This window comes from Lotus japonicus, chromosome 6 (genome assembly GCF_012489685.1).
Source record: "Lotus japonicus ecotype B-129 chromosome 6, LjGifu_v1.2".
Lineage (NCBI taxonomy): Eukaryota > Viridiplantae > Streptophyta > Magnoliopsida > Fabales > Fabaceae > Lotus > Lotus japonicus.
In genome coordinates, this window is record NC_080046.1 from 63709638 (window position 1) to 63727966 (window position 18329).

At 42.4% G+C, this 18329-nt stretch overlaps 2 protein-coding genes across 2 annotated transcripts; one reads left to right on the forward strand and one right to left on the reverse strand.

The window, feature by feature from the left end:
* Positions 1-6923: 6923 nt before the first annotated feature.
* Positions 6924-9695, reverse strand: LOC130726265 (pentatricopeptide repeat-containing protein DOT4, chloroplastic). The gene has a single exon (XM_057577511.1). The coding sequence runs from the start codon at positions 9435-9437 to the stop codon at positions 7140-7142; it is 2298 nt and encodes a 765-aa protein (XP_057433494.1). The 5' UTR covers positions 9438-9695; the 3' UTR covers positions 6924-7139.
* A 135-nt stretch (positions 9696-9830) lies between these two features.
* LOC130726273 (uncharacterized) lies at positions 9831-11378 on the forward strand. Its single transcript, XM_057577520.1, has 3 exons — positions 9831-10086; positions 10151-10462; positions 10537-11378. Exons 1-3 carry the CDS (start codon positions 9984-9986, stop codon positions 10830-10832), a joined length of 711 nt encoding a protein of 236 aa, XP_057433503.1. The 5' UTR covers positions 9831-9983; the 3' UTR covers positions 10833-11378.
* Positions 11379-18329: the final 6951 nt, after the last annotated feature.

An 18329-nucleotide genomic window follows, 5' to 3' on the forward strand; every position in this document is an offset into this window, starting at 1 on the left:
TCTCTGGATCGACCACATTTAAGGTGTATTGGCCCAATCTGGAACAGTGTAGGCCCACCGAGATGGATCCGTAAAAGAGAGAAGAGATAAAAATGTATTATCATTTTTTTTGGACCAAAAATAAAAAATAAAAAAATGGATATTTTAAAATTGCGAGTTCTACTTGCTTTCCTTCATTACACTGCATACTCCATTGGATCGTGATCCATGATTTCAGTAAAAACTTTATTTTGATCTTTTAGGGTTTTCTCTGCTAGGGTTTATGGTCCTTGATCTTTTGATCGATCATCTTCTCCTTTTGACTACTCTAAGAAGAGCCTTTCTTCAGGACGCCTGAAGTTCTTCTCTCATTTTTTGGAGAGCGTTTTCGAGTGAAGCAGTCTTGTCTGCTTGCCTCCTTGCAGTTCTTGGTTTTCTTGACCCCCTTTCTGAGGGCCCTTTCTTTTCCTGTGACTAGTTCTGGTGTTTACACCCCGGATCTTTTGGGGGTCCCTTCTTGCCTCCTATGGCGTCACATGAGTCTCCAGAGCATCTTTTGGAGGGACATGGGGTTTCTTTCGAGGCTGACCTCAGCCAGGGAGAACCGTCACTGCCTTACCCCGATCATGGAGATGCGTCAGCTTCAGAGGGTCTTACTCTGGATCTGCAAACAGATGCCACAGTTGATTTGTCACTACCAAAACGTATGCTTATAGGGAAAATCTTGACTGACAAACCCTTAAATAGAAATGCAGTCAGATCTGTCCTTATTAAGGCTTGGAACAACCCCCCAGCTATGCACATGGCTGACATGGGGGTAAATTGTTTCTTATTCACATTCCAATCTAAGGAGGAAATGTGTAGGATCCGTGATGAGGGTCCTTGGAGTGTAATGGGTAATATCCTCAGTCTGCAACAGTGGGTTCCTGAATGTTCAATTTATGAGATCAGTTTTGACCAAGTAGCTTTCTGGGTACAAATACATGGTCTCCCCCTAGAGGCTATGTCAACTGATAATGCCTCTATTGTTGCTGCTTCTATAGGACAACTAATGGAGATGGAAAATCCTTATGTTGACAGGAAAATGCTTAGAACTTTCTTCAGAGTTAAAGTTCTCATTGATACCAAAAACCCTCTTCCTACTGGTTTCTGGGTGCCAAGGAAAAATTTACCAAAAATATGGGTTTACTTAAGATATGAAAAACTTCAAGGTTTCTGTTACAAATGTGGGAAGATTGGACATGAGCAACGCAACTGTAGAGCACCTAAAGCTATGGCTATTAATGATCCCAACATACCCAGATTCACTCCGGCTCTTGGAGTGGCTCCTGCTAGGGTTCTAACCCCAATTGCAACCTCTAATAGGACTGAGAGGAGAAACCAGAGCACCAAAAATCCACATGCTTCTTCAGTTGTTACATCAGATCCTCCTTTTGAGACAGAACCTCATGGTTGCCCCAATCAGTCTAATCCCCAAGAGGAGTCTTTGACCCAAGTTTCTGATAATCATACTCCCTCTCACTCAGGCCCCTCCTTTGACCAGGCTTTGTCAGTAGGGAGAGCCCTTCAAGTCCATCAATCACCTGCAGTGCAAACACAATCAACATTAGAGGAAACTGTAACTTTAAATGCTAAGAGTACCTTGCTAGACCCAAGAACTCTACGGCCTCTGAGAACAACTATTCAGGTCACTCAACAGGACATCTTGGATGCAGAGGCTCGTTTGAAAAGGACTGGTGGTGCCCCTGATTTCTTGATAAATACAGGTCTTTACCCAAACCCCGCTCCTAATTTTATCTCTAAGTTGCCTGCTGGTTTCTTCACTGCTAGCTCTAAGGGACCATTGGACAATGGGATGAGGCACATGAAAAAAGGAGAAACTGCTCCCTATCTACATACTGAACCATTGATTACGCCTGATGGTTTTTCTAAGAGTCAGAATATGTCAGCTGAATGCCTCAATCCCAGTATAGCAGAGGCTCAATCTAAAGCAAAAAAGCACTTGGATGAGAGTCCTTATTATGTGGAACTCCCTGATGAAGAAAAAGATGAGCCCAACAATCCCCCAATTTCACTGGAATCAAGGATTGAATCGGGGCTTGCCACAGGTTTCTCAACTTGTTTACTGTTGGACAAGAAGAGGGCTCTTGAGGATAATGAGACCATAATTACTGGCCAGGGTAGACAAAAACTGAGAATCTGTAATGCTACTCTACCTGAACTTCCTAGAATCACAATTGACACGGCTGAGGAGGCGAGCCTAATCAAGCCCCCACCAGCAAAATGAATCTTCTAAGCTGGAACTGTCGTGGGATGGCGGCGCATGCGACAGTGAGGGAACTCAAGGATTTATGCCGGAGGTTCCAGCCGTCTATCCTCTTTCTAATGGAAACCAGAGCCCATCTAGAAAGAGCTAATATTACTAAAACTAATCTAAGATTTTCTAATATGTTTTGTGTGGAGTCTCGAGGCACTTCTGGGGGTCTTTGCTTATTTTGGAAGGACACAGTTGACATCACAATTAAACAAAGCTCAGTCAATTTAATCCATACTCTTATTCTGGACAAAGAATCAAACAGATCTTGGAATTGCAGCTTCATTTATGCCAATCCTATTTTTAGCCAAAGGAGGCTTTTTTGGGACAAGCTTTTGGATCTTAAGGAAGACTTTGGTAATCCATGGTGCTGTGTAGGGGATTTTAATGAAATCCTTGAACAACACGAAAAGCAAGGCGTTCGTGAGCAACCATCTATAAGAATGAATTTGTTTAGATCCTTCCTTGATAACTCAGATTTGATGGATATAAGTCTGAAAGGTTGCAAATTTACTTGGTGCAGCAATCCTAGACAAGGGCAAATCACAAAGGAGAAATTGGATAGAGTTTTGGTTAATTGGCCTTGGAGGGCCTTGTACCCAAACTCCTCAGGCCTGGCTCTCCCAATTGTTAGCTCAGATCATTCTCCCATTCTCTTGAGACTTAAAGAGCCAATTAAGGGTACTAAACTGTTCAGATACGAGGCTATGTGGGAAGAAGATGAAGAATGTAGAGGAATCATAAATAATAGCTGGAATTCCCCTGACAATGACCAAACTTCTCCTGATCAAAATACTTCAAATTGGCAGATTTTTCTGAGAAATTCCCAATCTTGCAAAAATGCTTTACTGAACTGGAGCCAAAGCAAGTTTAAGAGGGCTGACAAAGAGATTGACATGCTCAAAAGAAGAGCCCAAATTTTGCAAAATGATGACTCAACTGAGGAAGAATGGGAAGAATTTAGGATGATCCAAAAGCAAATTAAATCCCTTTGGAGGCAAGAAGAAATTTATTGGAATCAAAGGTCTAGGATTAAATGGCTGAGATGGGGAGATAGTAATACCAGGTTCTTTCATGCTTCAACCATCCAAAGGAGAGTTTTTAATAGAATTCTTAAAATCCAAAATACAGCTGGAACGTGGGTGGAAGGTCAGAAAAATGTGAACAAGGCTGCCTTTGACTACTTCCAAGGTATTTATACGAGCTCACCTGTTCAACACCTTCAGCAATGCCTTAATGTTATTCCCAGACTGGTTAATGCAGATCTGAATCAGACTTTATGTGCTCAAGTTTCCACAGATGAGATAAAGAATGCAGTGTTCTCTTTGGGTGACCTAAAGGCTCCCGGAATAGATGGAATGAATGGGCTATTTTATCAGAAAAATTGGGACACCATCAAGGAAGTGGTTAGTAAAGCAGTCCTGGAATTCTTTGACCGAGCTGTTATTCCTTCAGAGGTAAATGAGACTCTAGTAACACTTATCCCAAAAATCCCTCATCCTGAATCTATTCAGCAGTTCAGACCAATTAGTTGTTGTTCTTTCATCTATAAAATCATCTCAAAAATTATTGTGTCAAGACTCAAGTCTGCTATGCCATATTTGATCTCCCCTATGCAAAGTGGTTTTATCCAAGGGAGACAAATCCAAGATAATTTGATTATTGTTCAGGAGGCTTTTCACGCTCTCAAAAAACCAGGCCCAATTGGAAGGGATCATGTCATCATTAAATTGGATATGAACAAGGCATATGATCGAGTTGAGTGGACCTTTTTAAAGGAAGTTCTGCTGGCTTTTGGCTTTGATGATAAATGGGTGGATCTTATCATGACTCTTATATCTGGGGTTTCTTATAGACACAAAATTAATGGTGTGGTGGGGGATAAGCTTGTCCCTATGAGAGGACTCCGACAAGGAGATCCTCTCTCCCCGTACCTTTTCCTTTTTGTCATGGAGGCGTTATCCTATCTGATTCAGAGAAGTTTAACACAAAATGCGTTGCAAGGGATTAAATTAGCACCAACCTCCCCTTGTCTCACGCACCTTTTCTTTGCTGATGATGCAATTCTTTTTGCTAAAGCTGCTGAACAAGAGATGTATGAGTTGAAGCGGGTCTTAAATCTTTTTTCCAAAGCTTCTGGCCAAAGAGTAAACCTCCAAAAATCAGGCCTTATAGGAGGAAGAAGCCTCAATGATAATACAAAGAGTAGATTGGCTGATATTCTTGGGGTTCAAGTATGGAATAACCCGGGTCTTTATCTAGGAATGCCTGCAGAATGGGGCAGGTCAAAATCTCAATCTTTACAATGGATAAAGGACAGAATTCTTTCAAAGATTCAAGGGTGGAAAGGTACCTTGCTCAATCAAGCCGGAAAGGAAATTCTTATCAAAGCTGTTCTTCAGGCGATTCCCACTTATGCAATGGCAATCTTAAAATTCCCAAAAAAATTTTGTGCTCAAATTTGCTCAAAGATTGCCCAATTCTGGTGGAAGGGGAAAAAAGATAGGGGCATCCATTGGAGAAAATGGACACACCTAACCCTGAGGAAAGATGAAGGTGGTATGGGATTTAAAAATATGGAACAAATGAATCAATCTTTGTTAGCAAAGCAAGCCTGGAGAATTTATCAGGAGCCTAATGCTTTGTGGGTGCAAGTTCTGAAAGGTTTATATTTTCCCCAGTCAGATTTCCTATCAAGCAACAGAGGGAGACTTTCTTCTTGGGTCTGGTCAAGTATGCTGCATGGGAGAGATTTACTGCTAGAACATGGTCAGTGGAATATTGGTTCTGGGATTCTTATTGATTCCACCAAGCATAGGTGGCTTGCCAATGGTCAAAGACTCCAAGAAGGACCTAGAGCCATGAAGGTGAGTGAGCTAATCGACCATGAGGCCCACCGGTGGAATGTGGATTTTTTACACCAACATGTTCCTTCAACAGAGATAGGAAAGATTCTGCAGACCCCCTTCAGTGTCACAGGAGCTGAAGATTGTTTATTCTGGCCTTATGCCCCTTCTGGTTGCTATTCTGTCAAGTCAGGTTATAGGGTGGCTAACAATGCTGCGTCACAGTCCCTCATGGCCTCCTCTTCTTCTCACCCCTCCAAGTTCCTCTGGCAAACAATTTGGGGGGCAAGGATCCCACAAAAGATTAAGACTTTTGTATGGAAGACTTGTAGCGGAGCTCTCCCAGTGAAACTTAACCTGAAAAAACGAAATTTGGGTAGAGATGATTCTTGTTCAATTTGTGGGATTGGAATAGAAGACATAAACCATACCTTCTTAGGGTGTGATTGGACTAGGCCAGTTTGGTTTGGGAGTCCCCTATCTCTGATTTTTCAAAATTCACAAAATGTCCTCTTCTCTTCTTGGTTAGAGCAAAGTTTTAAAATTCTTTATGAACGTGATCCAGGAGCTGAACATTCTATTGCACTCTTGTGCATAATCCTTTGGGAAATATGGAAGATGAGGAATAAAGCTTGCTTTGAAGGGGTGAATCCCAATCCTGCAAGATGTCTACTCAATGCTTCTTCTCTTCACAGTGAATTTTTGACTGCATTCCACTCTGAAAACCACTCCCAACCGACTAATAGACAATCTGCAGCAGACAAAAATTGGAAAAAACCTCCACCACATTTTCTCAAATGCAATACTGATGCCGCTTTTTCACAACACACAAGGAAAGCTTTTGGAGCCTATGTTTTTAGAGATGAGCTTGGCTCAATTATTTGTGGTGCTTCAAAGAAATTGTATGCCCATAAACCCCTCTTGGCAGAAGCCATCATTTTAAGAGAGGCAGTCCAAATTGCACAAAATCTTGAGCTGCAAAAGGTCCATTTTGAATCTGATTGTTTATCCCTGATAGAAGCCTGCAATGGTCAAAGACAGATCAAAGAAATCTCAAATATTTTGCATGACATTTCTACTTGGAAGAGAAGATTTCCATTCTGGTTTTTTACCTGGACTCCCAGAGAGGGAAACGTTGTAGCCCACACTGTTGCCCAGCTTGCAGGATCTGCCAATCTCCCACCTTTATGGCTGTGGAATCCTCCTCCTGAATTACACCATTTGTTAAACAAGGATCAGAATTCTTAGTAGCTCTCTAGCCAAAGAACTGATTTTCCACTCAAGTTTATTTTCCCTCACGGGTTCTCCTTGAGTACCAGATGTTAGCTTTATGGATCTGGTTTCCTTGTGAACTTTCTTTGGTCTATTTCAAGAAAAGGAACACATGCTTTAGTTATTGTACTTAAGGTACCTGTCCCTAGAAGCTATTAGGTGTTTCTCTCTTGCAGAGCCTTTTGCTTTTGACTCTATCTTTTGGCTTTTTACTCGGTGTATGTGTCTACCCGAGACAGCTAAGCGAGCTACGTGTTTTTTGTCATATTGTTTAGCTACGCCACATTAGCTGTTTGTTTTGGGCCTTGCCTTGTATTTGTTCTGGGTTCAACCCACATGGAATGAAAAATCTTCTATTGACCAAAAAAAAAAAAAAAACATTACAATGTGTACAAATATGAAGCTAGAATCAATTATGGAAAAAAACTCTTGTGTGTTATTTTTGGGTTTTAAAATTGATTCTAATAAAAGAGAAGCTGGTTCAGACATACTACATGTTGATGAAAAAAATTTCGTAAGAAAGAAGTGAGCTGATAATATTTTGATTAGTGAGTCAATGTCCAATTCAATCATGTTAGCTGTAGATTCGAATTTAGTACAAAGAAATGGGGAGCAAATTAACTGTAGTTGGTATCTTTATCAACTTTGATTTTTAGACACCCTACAATAAATCCACCACACATTTTTCAATTTTTCTGTTTCCATCTCTCTTTTTGTGTTACATCACATTATCTATGATGTCCATCGCTCCTCTCTTTTCTCTTCTTGTCTCTCTTGTCACCATTTGTGATGTAAGCACCATTTTCCATCTTTTTCAGTCCCTTCTTACCAATCTTCTCTTGTGACTTCTTCACTACCTCCCTTTTTTCAGCTTCTGCATAGATGTCTGCCAAAAGAACATAATATTCAGTGTTCTCTGGCTCTAGCTCAAAAACATGCTCTGCCACTTTTTCTGCTAACTTAACATCATGATGGATCCTACACCCACGAAGCAAGGAACCCCAAATTATAGCATCTGGCTTAACAGGCATTGCCTCAATGAACTTGTAGGCTTTGGATAGATTTCCAGTACGGGCTAGGAGATCAACCATGCATGCATAGTGTTCTAACTTGGGCTTAATGTTGCATTTACTTTCCATGGAATTAAAGAATTCCAACCCCTCCTTCAGTAATCCAGACTGACTGCAAGCATGAAGTATCGAAGTGAAGGTGATCTCATTAGGCTTAATACCTGCAATCCTCATCTTCTGAAAAGCGGCAATTGCTTTACTTCCAAACCCATGCATCCCATATCCAGCGATCATAGTAGTCCAAGAGATGAGATCCTTCTCAGGAATCATGTCAAAGAGCAACTGTGCTTGAACTAGTGACCCGCATTTTGCATACATATCAACAAGTGCATTGGCTACATGCAAATCTGAAGAGTACCCATTTCTCAATATGTGCCCATGTATCTCTCTGCCTATCTTTAAAGCAGCAAGGCTTCCACAAGTTGGAAGAATGCAAACCAATGATATGTCATCAGGTCTTGATTCTTTTTGCATCTCAGCAAAAAGTTTAAGAGCATCATTGGGGAGAGAGTTTTTCGAATAACCTCCAATCATGGTGTTCCACGAGACAAGGTCCTTAACTGGAATCTGAGAGAAAACTAAATGAGCTTCTTCCGTGCTTCCACATTTTGCATACATATCCATGAGAGCATTACACACAAGCAAGCTCAAGTCCATGTTGATCTTTCTAAGGTAATTGTGTACATCTCTTCCTTTGTCCAATGAGTTGCTACAACCACAAGCATGAAGGATGCCAGTCACGGAATAAACATCTGGGCTAATCCCTTTGCTTTCCATTTCATAGAATAACCTGATTGCATCATCATATAAACCTTCTCGTACATAACAAGCAATAATGATTGTCCAAGAAACAAGACTTCTTTGAACAATCTTCTCAAAAACTCGAATTCCACCATTTAAATCACCACATTTTGAATACATGTCTATTAAGGTATTGCTAAACATAACCTCACTACTGAAAGATGCTTTGACTCCAATACCATGAAGTGCTTTACCCAATGAAAGACTTCCAATACTTGCACAAGCCACAAGAGCATTAACCAATGTAGCCAAATCAACACCAACTCTCAAAATAAGCATCTGAATGAAGAACTCTAGCCCATCATGAGAAAAACCATTCATCACCGACCCACTTATCATAGAATTCCAGGAAACAACATCTCGGTCAGCCAATTCATCAAACACCTTGTGTGCACTGTCAACTTCACCACACCTGAAGTATGCAGCAATCATTGAATTAGCAACAGTGTTATGAGAACCCAAACCAAGTTTATAGATACTCCCATGAATCATTTTACACTCTCCTACCCTTCCTAAAACAGCAAAACACTTCAAGATACATGGAAATGTATGAGAATTTCCTGTGACTCCAAAGCTCTTCATTTTCCTAAACAGATGTATACTTTCACTATAATCTCCAACCTTTGCATATTCAGACATCATAAGATTCCACAGAAAAACCTTATCATTAGGAATCTGATCAAATATCAGTCTCCCTTGTCTTAATTCTCCACAACTCACATACATGAACACTAGTTTAGCACCCAAAATCCCTTCAACCCTCATGCCATTGGAGGAGACAATTGAATGAACCATCTTACCCTCTTGCAAACACTTGTGCTCAGCACATAGCTGCAAGATTGAACAGTAAGTATTCAAATCAATCTCACATTTTCGTGCCCTCCTGAGCAATTCTACAGCATTTCCGAGATCACCCATCTCGTAGAGTTTTCGAATTTCTGCATTTTCATCCAACAAGGCAGAGACACAACCGATAGTAGTAGTACTTGTGCTGCGAGGAACATCCAAATTCAAAGCCAACAATCTTGTTGTTGAAGATTTTCCGAAGAAGATGTCGCTATTCGATTTGCCATAGTTTGGTTTGTTCTTATAGCTGCTGTTACAAGTTTGATAAGTGCTGAAGTGTGTTATGCTTTTCGCCATTGGCAACAACATTGTTCATGTCATCAGTGTTTCTGCGAGTGTGAGGAAAGAGTGAGGGAACATGTTTTATAGCAGCGTGTGTGTGTGACACGTGTCACAATAATATTGGGCCGACTATTTTTTATTGGTGAGTTCGGCTCCGGTCACCACCTATACAGTCTCATATTGGCAGAGTGAGAAACAATGAACAAACTAGTATCTGTTTGGTTTTCAATTAAGAAGTCCGTTTGAAGCATTGAAATTCGAAATCACGATTTCCAATACACATTCAGCCGACGGAATGCACTTATTGGGTTGAGTGAATGTGCTTTCACATTCACCCAACTGAAAATCAAACAAGCTCACCCACCTACACAATTTTATATCGGCACAGCGAGAATCGAACACATAATCTTTTAACCGATTAGTTCTTATAAGGCAACATATGTTTGTGTGGACTAGCTATTTTGTAACATGTGAAATGAAATAATAGCAAATAATTGTAAAATAAATGGGGAGGTGGTTTGTGATTCTAATTCATTTGTGAATTTCAGAATCTGGAATTTGTTTCTGGGAAAGATGAATGCGGTTGCATATCATTCACATAATCTTCTTTGTTTTTCCATGTGTTTCTCTTTCAGCAAGCAGTGCTATTTAGGAAAATCTTGTCTACATATGAAAGGTACTATCTTCCTTTCTTATTTCCTTTTTATAGGTGGAGACATGATTCTTTGTTGAATTGGCAGAGATTGCAATTCAACCTTCACCCTTTGTGTCCCACAAGGTTTTCTCTCCATTTTCTGATTCAAGAATAAGAGCTGATGGAGACAGAGTTGTTCAAACCAGTGGGAGAACTGAAAAGAAGAGACCTCAATTATTTGATGGTAAAAAATCAAAGTCTTCTGACCAGGAAGAGATAATTGCTCTGTTCAGACGGATACAGTCTTCAATATCAAAGAGAGGGTCACTAGAAACCAGGAAGAGGAGCTACAAGGATAAGCCTAACTCCACTGAATCACTTCTAGATATTTTTGATAAACCAAAAAAGCAAGTGAAAGGTAAGTTACAGTTTTAGATTGTTTTTTCCATTGTGTTTCTATCTATTTCTCATCTGATTCAGGCAAAATTTCAGGCAGGGCAAAAGGATCCAGGAAAGAGGAAGAGGCACCTGAAATGGAGTTTAAGTTGAGTCGACTGCCATCAAATTTTGTAAAGAAATCCCCAATTCCATATCTATCAATCCCAAGAGGAGAGGTTATTGAGCTAACAAAGGAAGCAGTGCCAACTATTGAGGGGGGTAAACAGGTACAATCAAAGAGACTTGAGAAGCTGAAACTTGGTGAGTTGAAAGCACTAGCTAAGTCAAGAAGAGTGAAAGGTTATTCTAAACTAAAGAAGGAGGAACTTGTTAAAATACTTAGGTCCTAGATCAAAATTAATCCACAATTTATACTTATCAAGCAGGTGGTTTCCAGTTACTTTGTGAGTTGTGACCCAGTTAATATATATTTTTCTTAAAGGGCTTAAACTAATACACTATCACTCGCTCTCTAGCTGATCTAAGAGAATGCTAACAGACTCAATTAGAATATGTGGTAATTAAATACAATTAAGAGTTCTGTTAGAGAGATATTCAAAATCTAACGGAATGAGCTTATGTGACGTTCATTTACGTGGATTCCACAATGGGTGTTATGTAAATGTCATATCTTCTCATGCCTTTCTCAACACCACTCTCTTCTTCTTAGACACATCCGCCGCTTCCGACAATGTCGCCAACGATAATGGGCAGCGCGAAAGGGAGAGAAGCAGGGAAGACGAAGCATCGTGGAAGGAGAGGGAAAAAAAGAAGAAATAAAAATATGAGGGGTATTTTGGTGTTTTCCATGAATTTTCAGTTAATGTACCACAATGGTTTAACTGAACCACCGAAGCCAACACCCGTTAAGATTTGAAACATACAAGTAGCGTAATTTTCAAATGCATTTGCCCTAGGGATTGGAAGCAGGAAAAAAAATTAGCAGCTCACAATAAAGGAAGGATTGTTCAAACGGTGATCCATGAATAAAGAATGGACAAATTATATCGCAACCGGGGTCACAGCTAAAACAATAAGAGAAAAATGATGATCTCACAATAATAAATAAATAAATATGTATAAATAAAGAATAGAAAAGGGTATTGGACTGGGCGGGACATAAAGAAGATTATGTCCCGCCCAAGATGAACAATAAACCATTAAAGATAGCCATGGCGGGAAGTGTGACACAACGAGCTTCATCGCCCTCCCTTAGGTGATGGACCCACAAGCCAGCTGGAAGATTCCTTTGGATTTGTCTTATATGTATGGGGATTTGGGCCTTGATTGTCAGGCCCAAATATAGGAAAGATCCATATCATGACCACCCCCTCTATAAAAGGGGAGGTCATCCACTTGTACGAAACCAACTTTTTCAGCATTAATGAGAATATTCCTTTTATGGTAGTTTTGCTATTTTAGTGCTCTGCTAGGGTTTACTTTTTGTCTTTCTCTTACGTAAGCTTGCCCTAGTACAGAACATTGGCGCCGTCTGTGGGGAAGACTCAGCTCTTCCGGTGACAGAAGGAGGAATCGCGAGCCATGGAGACTCGTTCATACGGCGTAGGTCGGCGCGATCATCGCCGGCGCGGTGGTGGTCGACACGGCGGTCGCGCCGGCGGACGAAACAACAACCGTCCCGTACTGGACGACCAAGAGCAGGAAGCTTCCTCGGAGGGGGTCCACTCAGTGGCGCCGTCGCCGGCGTCATTGGTGAATGCAGCTCCGGGAAGACCTTCAGATCTGATCGCTAAATCAGATCCAGGTGTTCGGCGGCGTTCAACGCCGCCTGACTACGTGAACTTGGAAGATCTTAAAACAACTGCTCCACGGAGAGCGCAAGAGGCAGTGACAGGTATCACGCCTGCGGCTTTGCAACAAATGTTAGATACCTTGCAGAAGGTGCAGTCCCAAAACGAGCAGTTGCAAGCCCAAGTTGAGTATCTTACTCAGCGGCAGAATTTTAAGCAAGAACAACGCCTGGAGGCGGAGGATGTAGTTGAATTCCAACCTTTTGTTCCAGCCATCACTAGGGTGGACATTCCAAAGCACCTGCAAACCATGGCATTAGACGCCTTTTCGGGCGAATCTGATCCTATGGAGCATCTTAGATACTTCAATACTAAAATGGTGATCGGCGGGGCGTCGGATGCGGTAAAATGTCGATTATTGCCTTCCACGTTCAAGGGCATGGCGATGCAGTGGTTCATTCGACAACCGCCCTTCTCCATTGATAATTTCACTGATCTGTCCACTAAGTTTCTGACTCAATTTTCCGCCAATAAAACCACAAAAGCAACAATGTTTGATCTTATCAGCATACATCAGCAACCAGGCGAGAAATTAAAAACCTACATGGCACGCTTCAGCAAGATGGCGGTGCAGTTGGAGGATGAAAATCCAGATGTCTGTTTGGCGTCATTCAAAAATGGCCTTCGGGCGGGAGATTTGAATAGAGACTTAACAAGGCGACCGGCGAAGGATATGATGGATCTTCGCGCTCGTGTTCAAGAGTTCATATTGATTGAGCAAGATGACCAGAAGAAACAAGAAAGAGAGGAAGGACGTAAGCAGTCTCAATCTGGCGGTGTTTCACAAGACAAATCTAAGGCGGGGAAGGAAACCAGGATAGCGCAAACCCCCCGTGTACCAAGACCGGGACCATACCACAACTCTAAACCTGGCTTTCAAAATACATGGCACAGAAATTCACAAGGTCCCGCTGCTGCCACAGCTGGTCAGCCTGGTGCTTCGCCAACGCCAATCCCACTTACTAAGTTGAATGCACCCTTAAGTACCATTTTAAGGGCGGTTGGACAGACCAACGTTGTGCAGTACCCACCACCCCCACGGCGGCCGCCAGCTAACGTGGACACCAATAGGTGGTGCGAGTACCACAGAGCGTTGGGGCATACGACAGATAATTGCTGGAATTTAAGGCGGGAAATTGATCGCTTGATTAAAGCTGGCCATTTGGCAAACTTTGTCAAAGACACAACAGCGCCGGAGGTAGCTAAAATCACTCAAGGGGACAAAGGTAAAGGTAAAGAGATAGTTGAAGAGTTGGGCGATCCTGTTGGGGAATGCTCATCTATTGCAGGAGGATTTGGCGGGGGTGCAATTTCAAGTAAGGCCAGAAAACGCTACGTGGCGGCAGTACACTCAGTACAGGAGTCGAACGAAGGCGAGTGTTGGGTGAATCATTCCCCTATTATATTCACCCCTCAGGATTTTGCGCATGTAATTCCCCATGACAACGATCCAATTGTGGTAACAATTAGGGTTAACAATTATGTGACAAAGAAAGTATTCTTAGACCAGGGATCTTCGGCAGATATCATCTATGGAGACGCCTTCGATCGCCTGGGACTAAAGGAATCAGATTTGAAACCATACAGGGGAACTTTGGTGGGATTCACAGGAGACCGTGTCAGTGTGCGGGGATACGTCGAAATTCCGACTGCCTTTGGAGAAGGAGAGTTTGTCAAGAAGTTTCAAGTAAAGTACTTAGTATTGGCGTGTAGAGCCAATTACAACGTACTCTTGGGGCGAGACACCCTCAACAAGGTCTGCGCGGTCATCTCAACTGCTCATTTAACTGTTAAATATCCCGCCTGCAACGGGAAGGTCGGGATATTGCGTGTAGACCAGAATGCAGCAAGGGAATGCTATTTGAGGAGCGTGGCGCTCTATGGGCGGAAGGCCGCCAAGGAGAGCCACCGAATTACAGAAATCTTCCCACAAGAAGGATTTAGCTTGGACCCAAGAGATGATGCTGATGATTTTCGCCCACAACCGCTGGAGGAAACCAAGCAGGTGCAAGTCAAGGACAAGTTTCTAAAGATTGGCAGTGGTTTGACAACAGAACAAGAGGACAGACTAATCACCCTTCTGGGTGATAATCTAGATCTCTTCGCATGGACCATCAATGATGTACCAGGGATTGATCCCAAGGTGATCACTCACAAACTAGCCATACGACCAGGGGCGACCCCGGTCATCCAACCAAGGCGAAGAATGAGTGACGAAAAGAACAAGGCTGTACAAGTAGAGACTGAAAAATTGATCAAGGCCCGCTTCATCCGTGAGGTACAGTACCCAACGTGGCTCGCCAATGTTGTAATGGTCAAGAAGGCCAATGGGAAATGGCGAATGTGCACGGACTACACGAGCCTGAACAAAGTGTGTCCCAAAGATTCGTACCCACTTCCCAATGTTGACAAGCTTGTGGATGGAGCTTCAGGGAATGAACTTTTAAGTCTCATGGACGCTTATTCGGGCTATAATCAGATTATGATGCATCCCTCGGATGAGGAAAGTACAGCATTCATGACCAATCAGGCGAACTATTGTTACAAGACAATGCCTTTTGGTTTGAAGAATGCAGGAGCTACGTACCAACGGCTCATGGACAAAATTTTTTCAAAGCAAGTAGGCAGGAATATGGAGGTGTATGTGGATGACATGATTGTAAAATCCGCCAGGGCTAGTGATCATGGCGGCGACCTTAAAGAAGCGTTTGATCAGTTAAGAACATATCAAATGAAGTTAAACCCTGAGAAGTGTTCTTTTGGGATCCAGGGAGGAAAATTCTTGGGATTTATGTTAACATCAAGAGGAATAGAAGTAAACCCAGATAAGGGAAGGGCGATCTTGGAAATGAAAAGCCCAACAAGTATAAAGGAGGTTCAGCGTTTGACAGGGCGAATGGCCGCCTTGTCACGTTTCTTGCCAATGGCGGGTGACAAAGCGGCCCCGTTCTTCACATGTTTAAAAAAGAATTCAAAGTTTCAGTGGACAGAGGAATGCGAACAAGCTTTTACCAAATTGAAAGAAACATTGGCCACATTACCGGTACTCTCCAAGCCAACACCAGGCGTTCCATTAGTGCTCTATTTGGCGGTTACTGACAAGGCGGTAAGTACGGTTTTGCTCCAGGAAGAAGGAAAAAAGCAGAAAGTTATATATTTCGTGAGCCATACTTTACAGGGGGCAGAATTGCGGTACCAAAAAATTGAAAAGGCGGCTTTGGCGATTCTGAAAACTGCAAGGCGCCTCAGACCTTACTTCCAAAGTTTCCAAGTCAAAATTAAAACTGATGTTCCCTTAAGGCAAGTACTTCAGAAGCCTGATTTATCAGGGCGATTGGTTAGCTGGTCAGTTGAGCTGTCAGAGTATGACTTACAATATGAGCCAAGGGGCCAAGTCACAATCCAGAGTTTAATTGACTTCGTGGCGGAATTAACACCCACTGAAGGAGAGAAGACTCAAGGAGAATGGGTCCTGTCTGTGGATGGATCCTCTAATAACACTGGAAGTGGGGCGGGAATAACAATCGAAAGTCCAGATAAAATGATCATTGAACAGTCTCTCAAGTTCGAGTTCAAGGCGAGCAATAATCAATCTGAGTACGAGGCTCTGATTGCCGGCTTAAGGTTGGCCATTGAATTGGGAGTCCAGAAGTTATTTATCAAAGGAGATTCGCAGTTAGTGGTTAATCAAGTGAAAGGTGAGTACCAGGTGAAGGATCCGCAACTGTCCAAATATTTGGAAGTGGTGCGCAGATTGATGATGGAGGTCAAAGAAATCAAAATAGAACATGTCCCGAGGGGACAAAATGAGAGGGCTGATGTGTTGGCAAAGTTGGCAAGCACAGGGAAATTGGGCAACTACCAGACAGTCACTCAAGAAACCCTGCCTCGCCCGAGCATTGATTTGGTAGAAATAAAGTTGAAAGCTGTAAAGTCAGTCAGTGAGGGCGAGGTATCTTGGATGGAATCGATTAAAACCTTCTTAGAGAACCCACCAAAGGAGGATGATTTGAACACGAGAGCAAAACGAAGGGAAGCCAGTTTTTACACACTGGTGGGTGGAGAGTTGTATCGGCGAGGAATCATGTCTCCTATGCTCAAATGTGTCGATATCAAGGACGCCCTCGGAATAATGGCGGAAGTCCACGAAGGCGTGTGTTCTAGTCATATTGGCGGGCGATCCTTGGCAGTTAAGGTGATAAGAGCAGGATTCTATTGGCCAACGATGAAGAAGGATTGTTTGGAGTATGTTAAGAAATGTGAAAAATGTCAAGTCTTTTCTGACCTACACAAGGCTCCACCAGAAGAATTAACAACCATGATGTCGCCTTGGCCGTTCGCCATGTGGGGGACCGATATCTTAGGACCATTCCCTGTGGCGAAGGCACAAATGAAGTACATCATCGTGGCGGTTGATTACTTCACTAAGTGGATAGAGGCTGAGGCAGTAGCAACTATCACGGCCGCCAAGGTCAGGAGCTTCTTGTGGCGAAGGATTATTTGTAGATTTGGGGTTCCCAGGGCATTAGTAATGGATAACGGAACACAATTCACAAGTAGTGTTACCCGAGAATTTTGTACAGAAATGGGAATCGGGATGCGATTTGCCTCTGTAGAACATCCACAGACCAATGGGCAGGCTGAATCGGCTAACAAAGTTATCCTGAAGGGTTTAAAGAAGAAACTGGATGAAGCAAAAGGGCTTTGGGCGGAGGAACTACCAGGCGTTCTTTGGGCATACAACACCACGGAGCAGTCAAGCACAAAGGAAACCCCGTATCGTCTAACTTATGGAACTGACGCCATGCTCCCAGTGGAAATTGAAAACCAAAATTGGCGAGTGGCTCGGTTTAATGAAAATGACAACGGAGAAAACTTAATAGCAAATCTAATTATGCTGCCCGAGGAACAACGAGAGGCCCACATAAGAAATGAGGCGGGAAAAGTGAAGGTGGCAAGAAAGTTCTCAACAAAAGTGGTGCCAAGAAAAATGAGGGTAGGAGACTTAGTGCTCCGAAAAAATACAATACCCGATAAACACAACAAACTCTCACCCAACTGGGGCGGGCCTTACAGGATTATTGGCGATGTTGGAGGAGGAGCTTATAAGTTGGAACAACTAAGCGGTCAAAAGGTTCCACGAACATGGAACGCCTCTCATCTAAAGCAGTATTTTAGTTAGTAGAAACAACAAATGTAAATGAAGTCGCACTCTTTTTCCCTTTCTTTGGAAAGGTTTTTAATGAGGCGACAATTGTAATGAAGGGACAATTGTTCCCATACGAAGGAAAATTAATGAAAAGATCATTTCAACAGAATCGTATGTTTTTTGAATTTTTATTACGAGTTCATGCAATGCAAATCGTATCAAGGTATGCAAATACCGCGAGTAAACCTTTCGGAATAAGAAAGTATCGCCTTCAAAAGTTAAAAGCCTTGGCAATTCTAGTGGCCACTAGAAACCAAGCCTCGTCGAAAAATCGGCTAAGGTATATAACAACGAAAGTTGGGAACAACTAAAAACAACGAATGAACTTAAGATGATATCCATTTAAAGTAGAGAAAAGGGGGCGATGCCCATACATGATTTGGAATGAAAATAAAACGGGGCAATGCCCAAAGAAAAATTTCAACTTCATAAAATAAAAACAAATTCAAGCCAGGTTCTCGTTGTTGGCGTTGTTGCCCTGGCTTGTCCCAGCTTGAGGATCTTCCTTCCCTTGATCCTCATTCCTGTGCTACTCATTCCCATCCTCGCCATCTTCTTCAGGCTCACTCTCATCATTGAATTGGGGAAGGAGATCGAGGCTAATGTCATCATCACCAACTACTTGACCATCCTTGATCTCCTTCAGCCACCCAATGCGGGAAAGATCAAAGCCCGGCTCAACTACACTGATCTGCTCTTTGGCCGCCAGAAAGCCTTGAGCATATTGGAGAGAAGCACGCCCTAGGATGGAAGCATTCAGGCGATCATGTTTCTTCTCCAACTTTTGATATTTGGCTTGAATGGCAGTGTGCTTGTCATTTATGGCT

What these genes read in the sequence shown, in the direction of transcription:
- LOC130726265 (XM_057577511.1), bottom strand. Translation starts at nt 9,437, where the DNA reads ATGTTGTTGCCAATGGCGAAAAGCATAACACACTTCAGCACTTATCAA.
- LOC130726273 (XM_057577520.1), top strand. Translation starts at nt 9,984, where the DNA reads ATGAATGCGGTTGCATATCATTCACATAATCTTCTTTGTTTTTCCATG. An exon ending in ATCTTGTCTACATATGAAAG is followed by an intron (nt 10,087 to 10,150) that starts GTACTATCTTCC and finishes TTGAATTGGCAG; the next exon opens with AGATTGCAATTCAACCTTCA. An exon ending in ACCAAAAAAGCAAGTGAAAG is followed by an intron (nt 10,463 to 10,536) that starts GTAAGTTACAGT and finishes GCAAAATTTCAG; the next exon opens with GCAGGGCAAAAGGATCCAGG.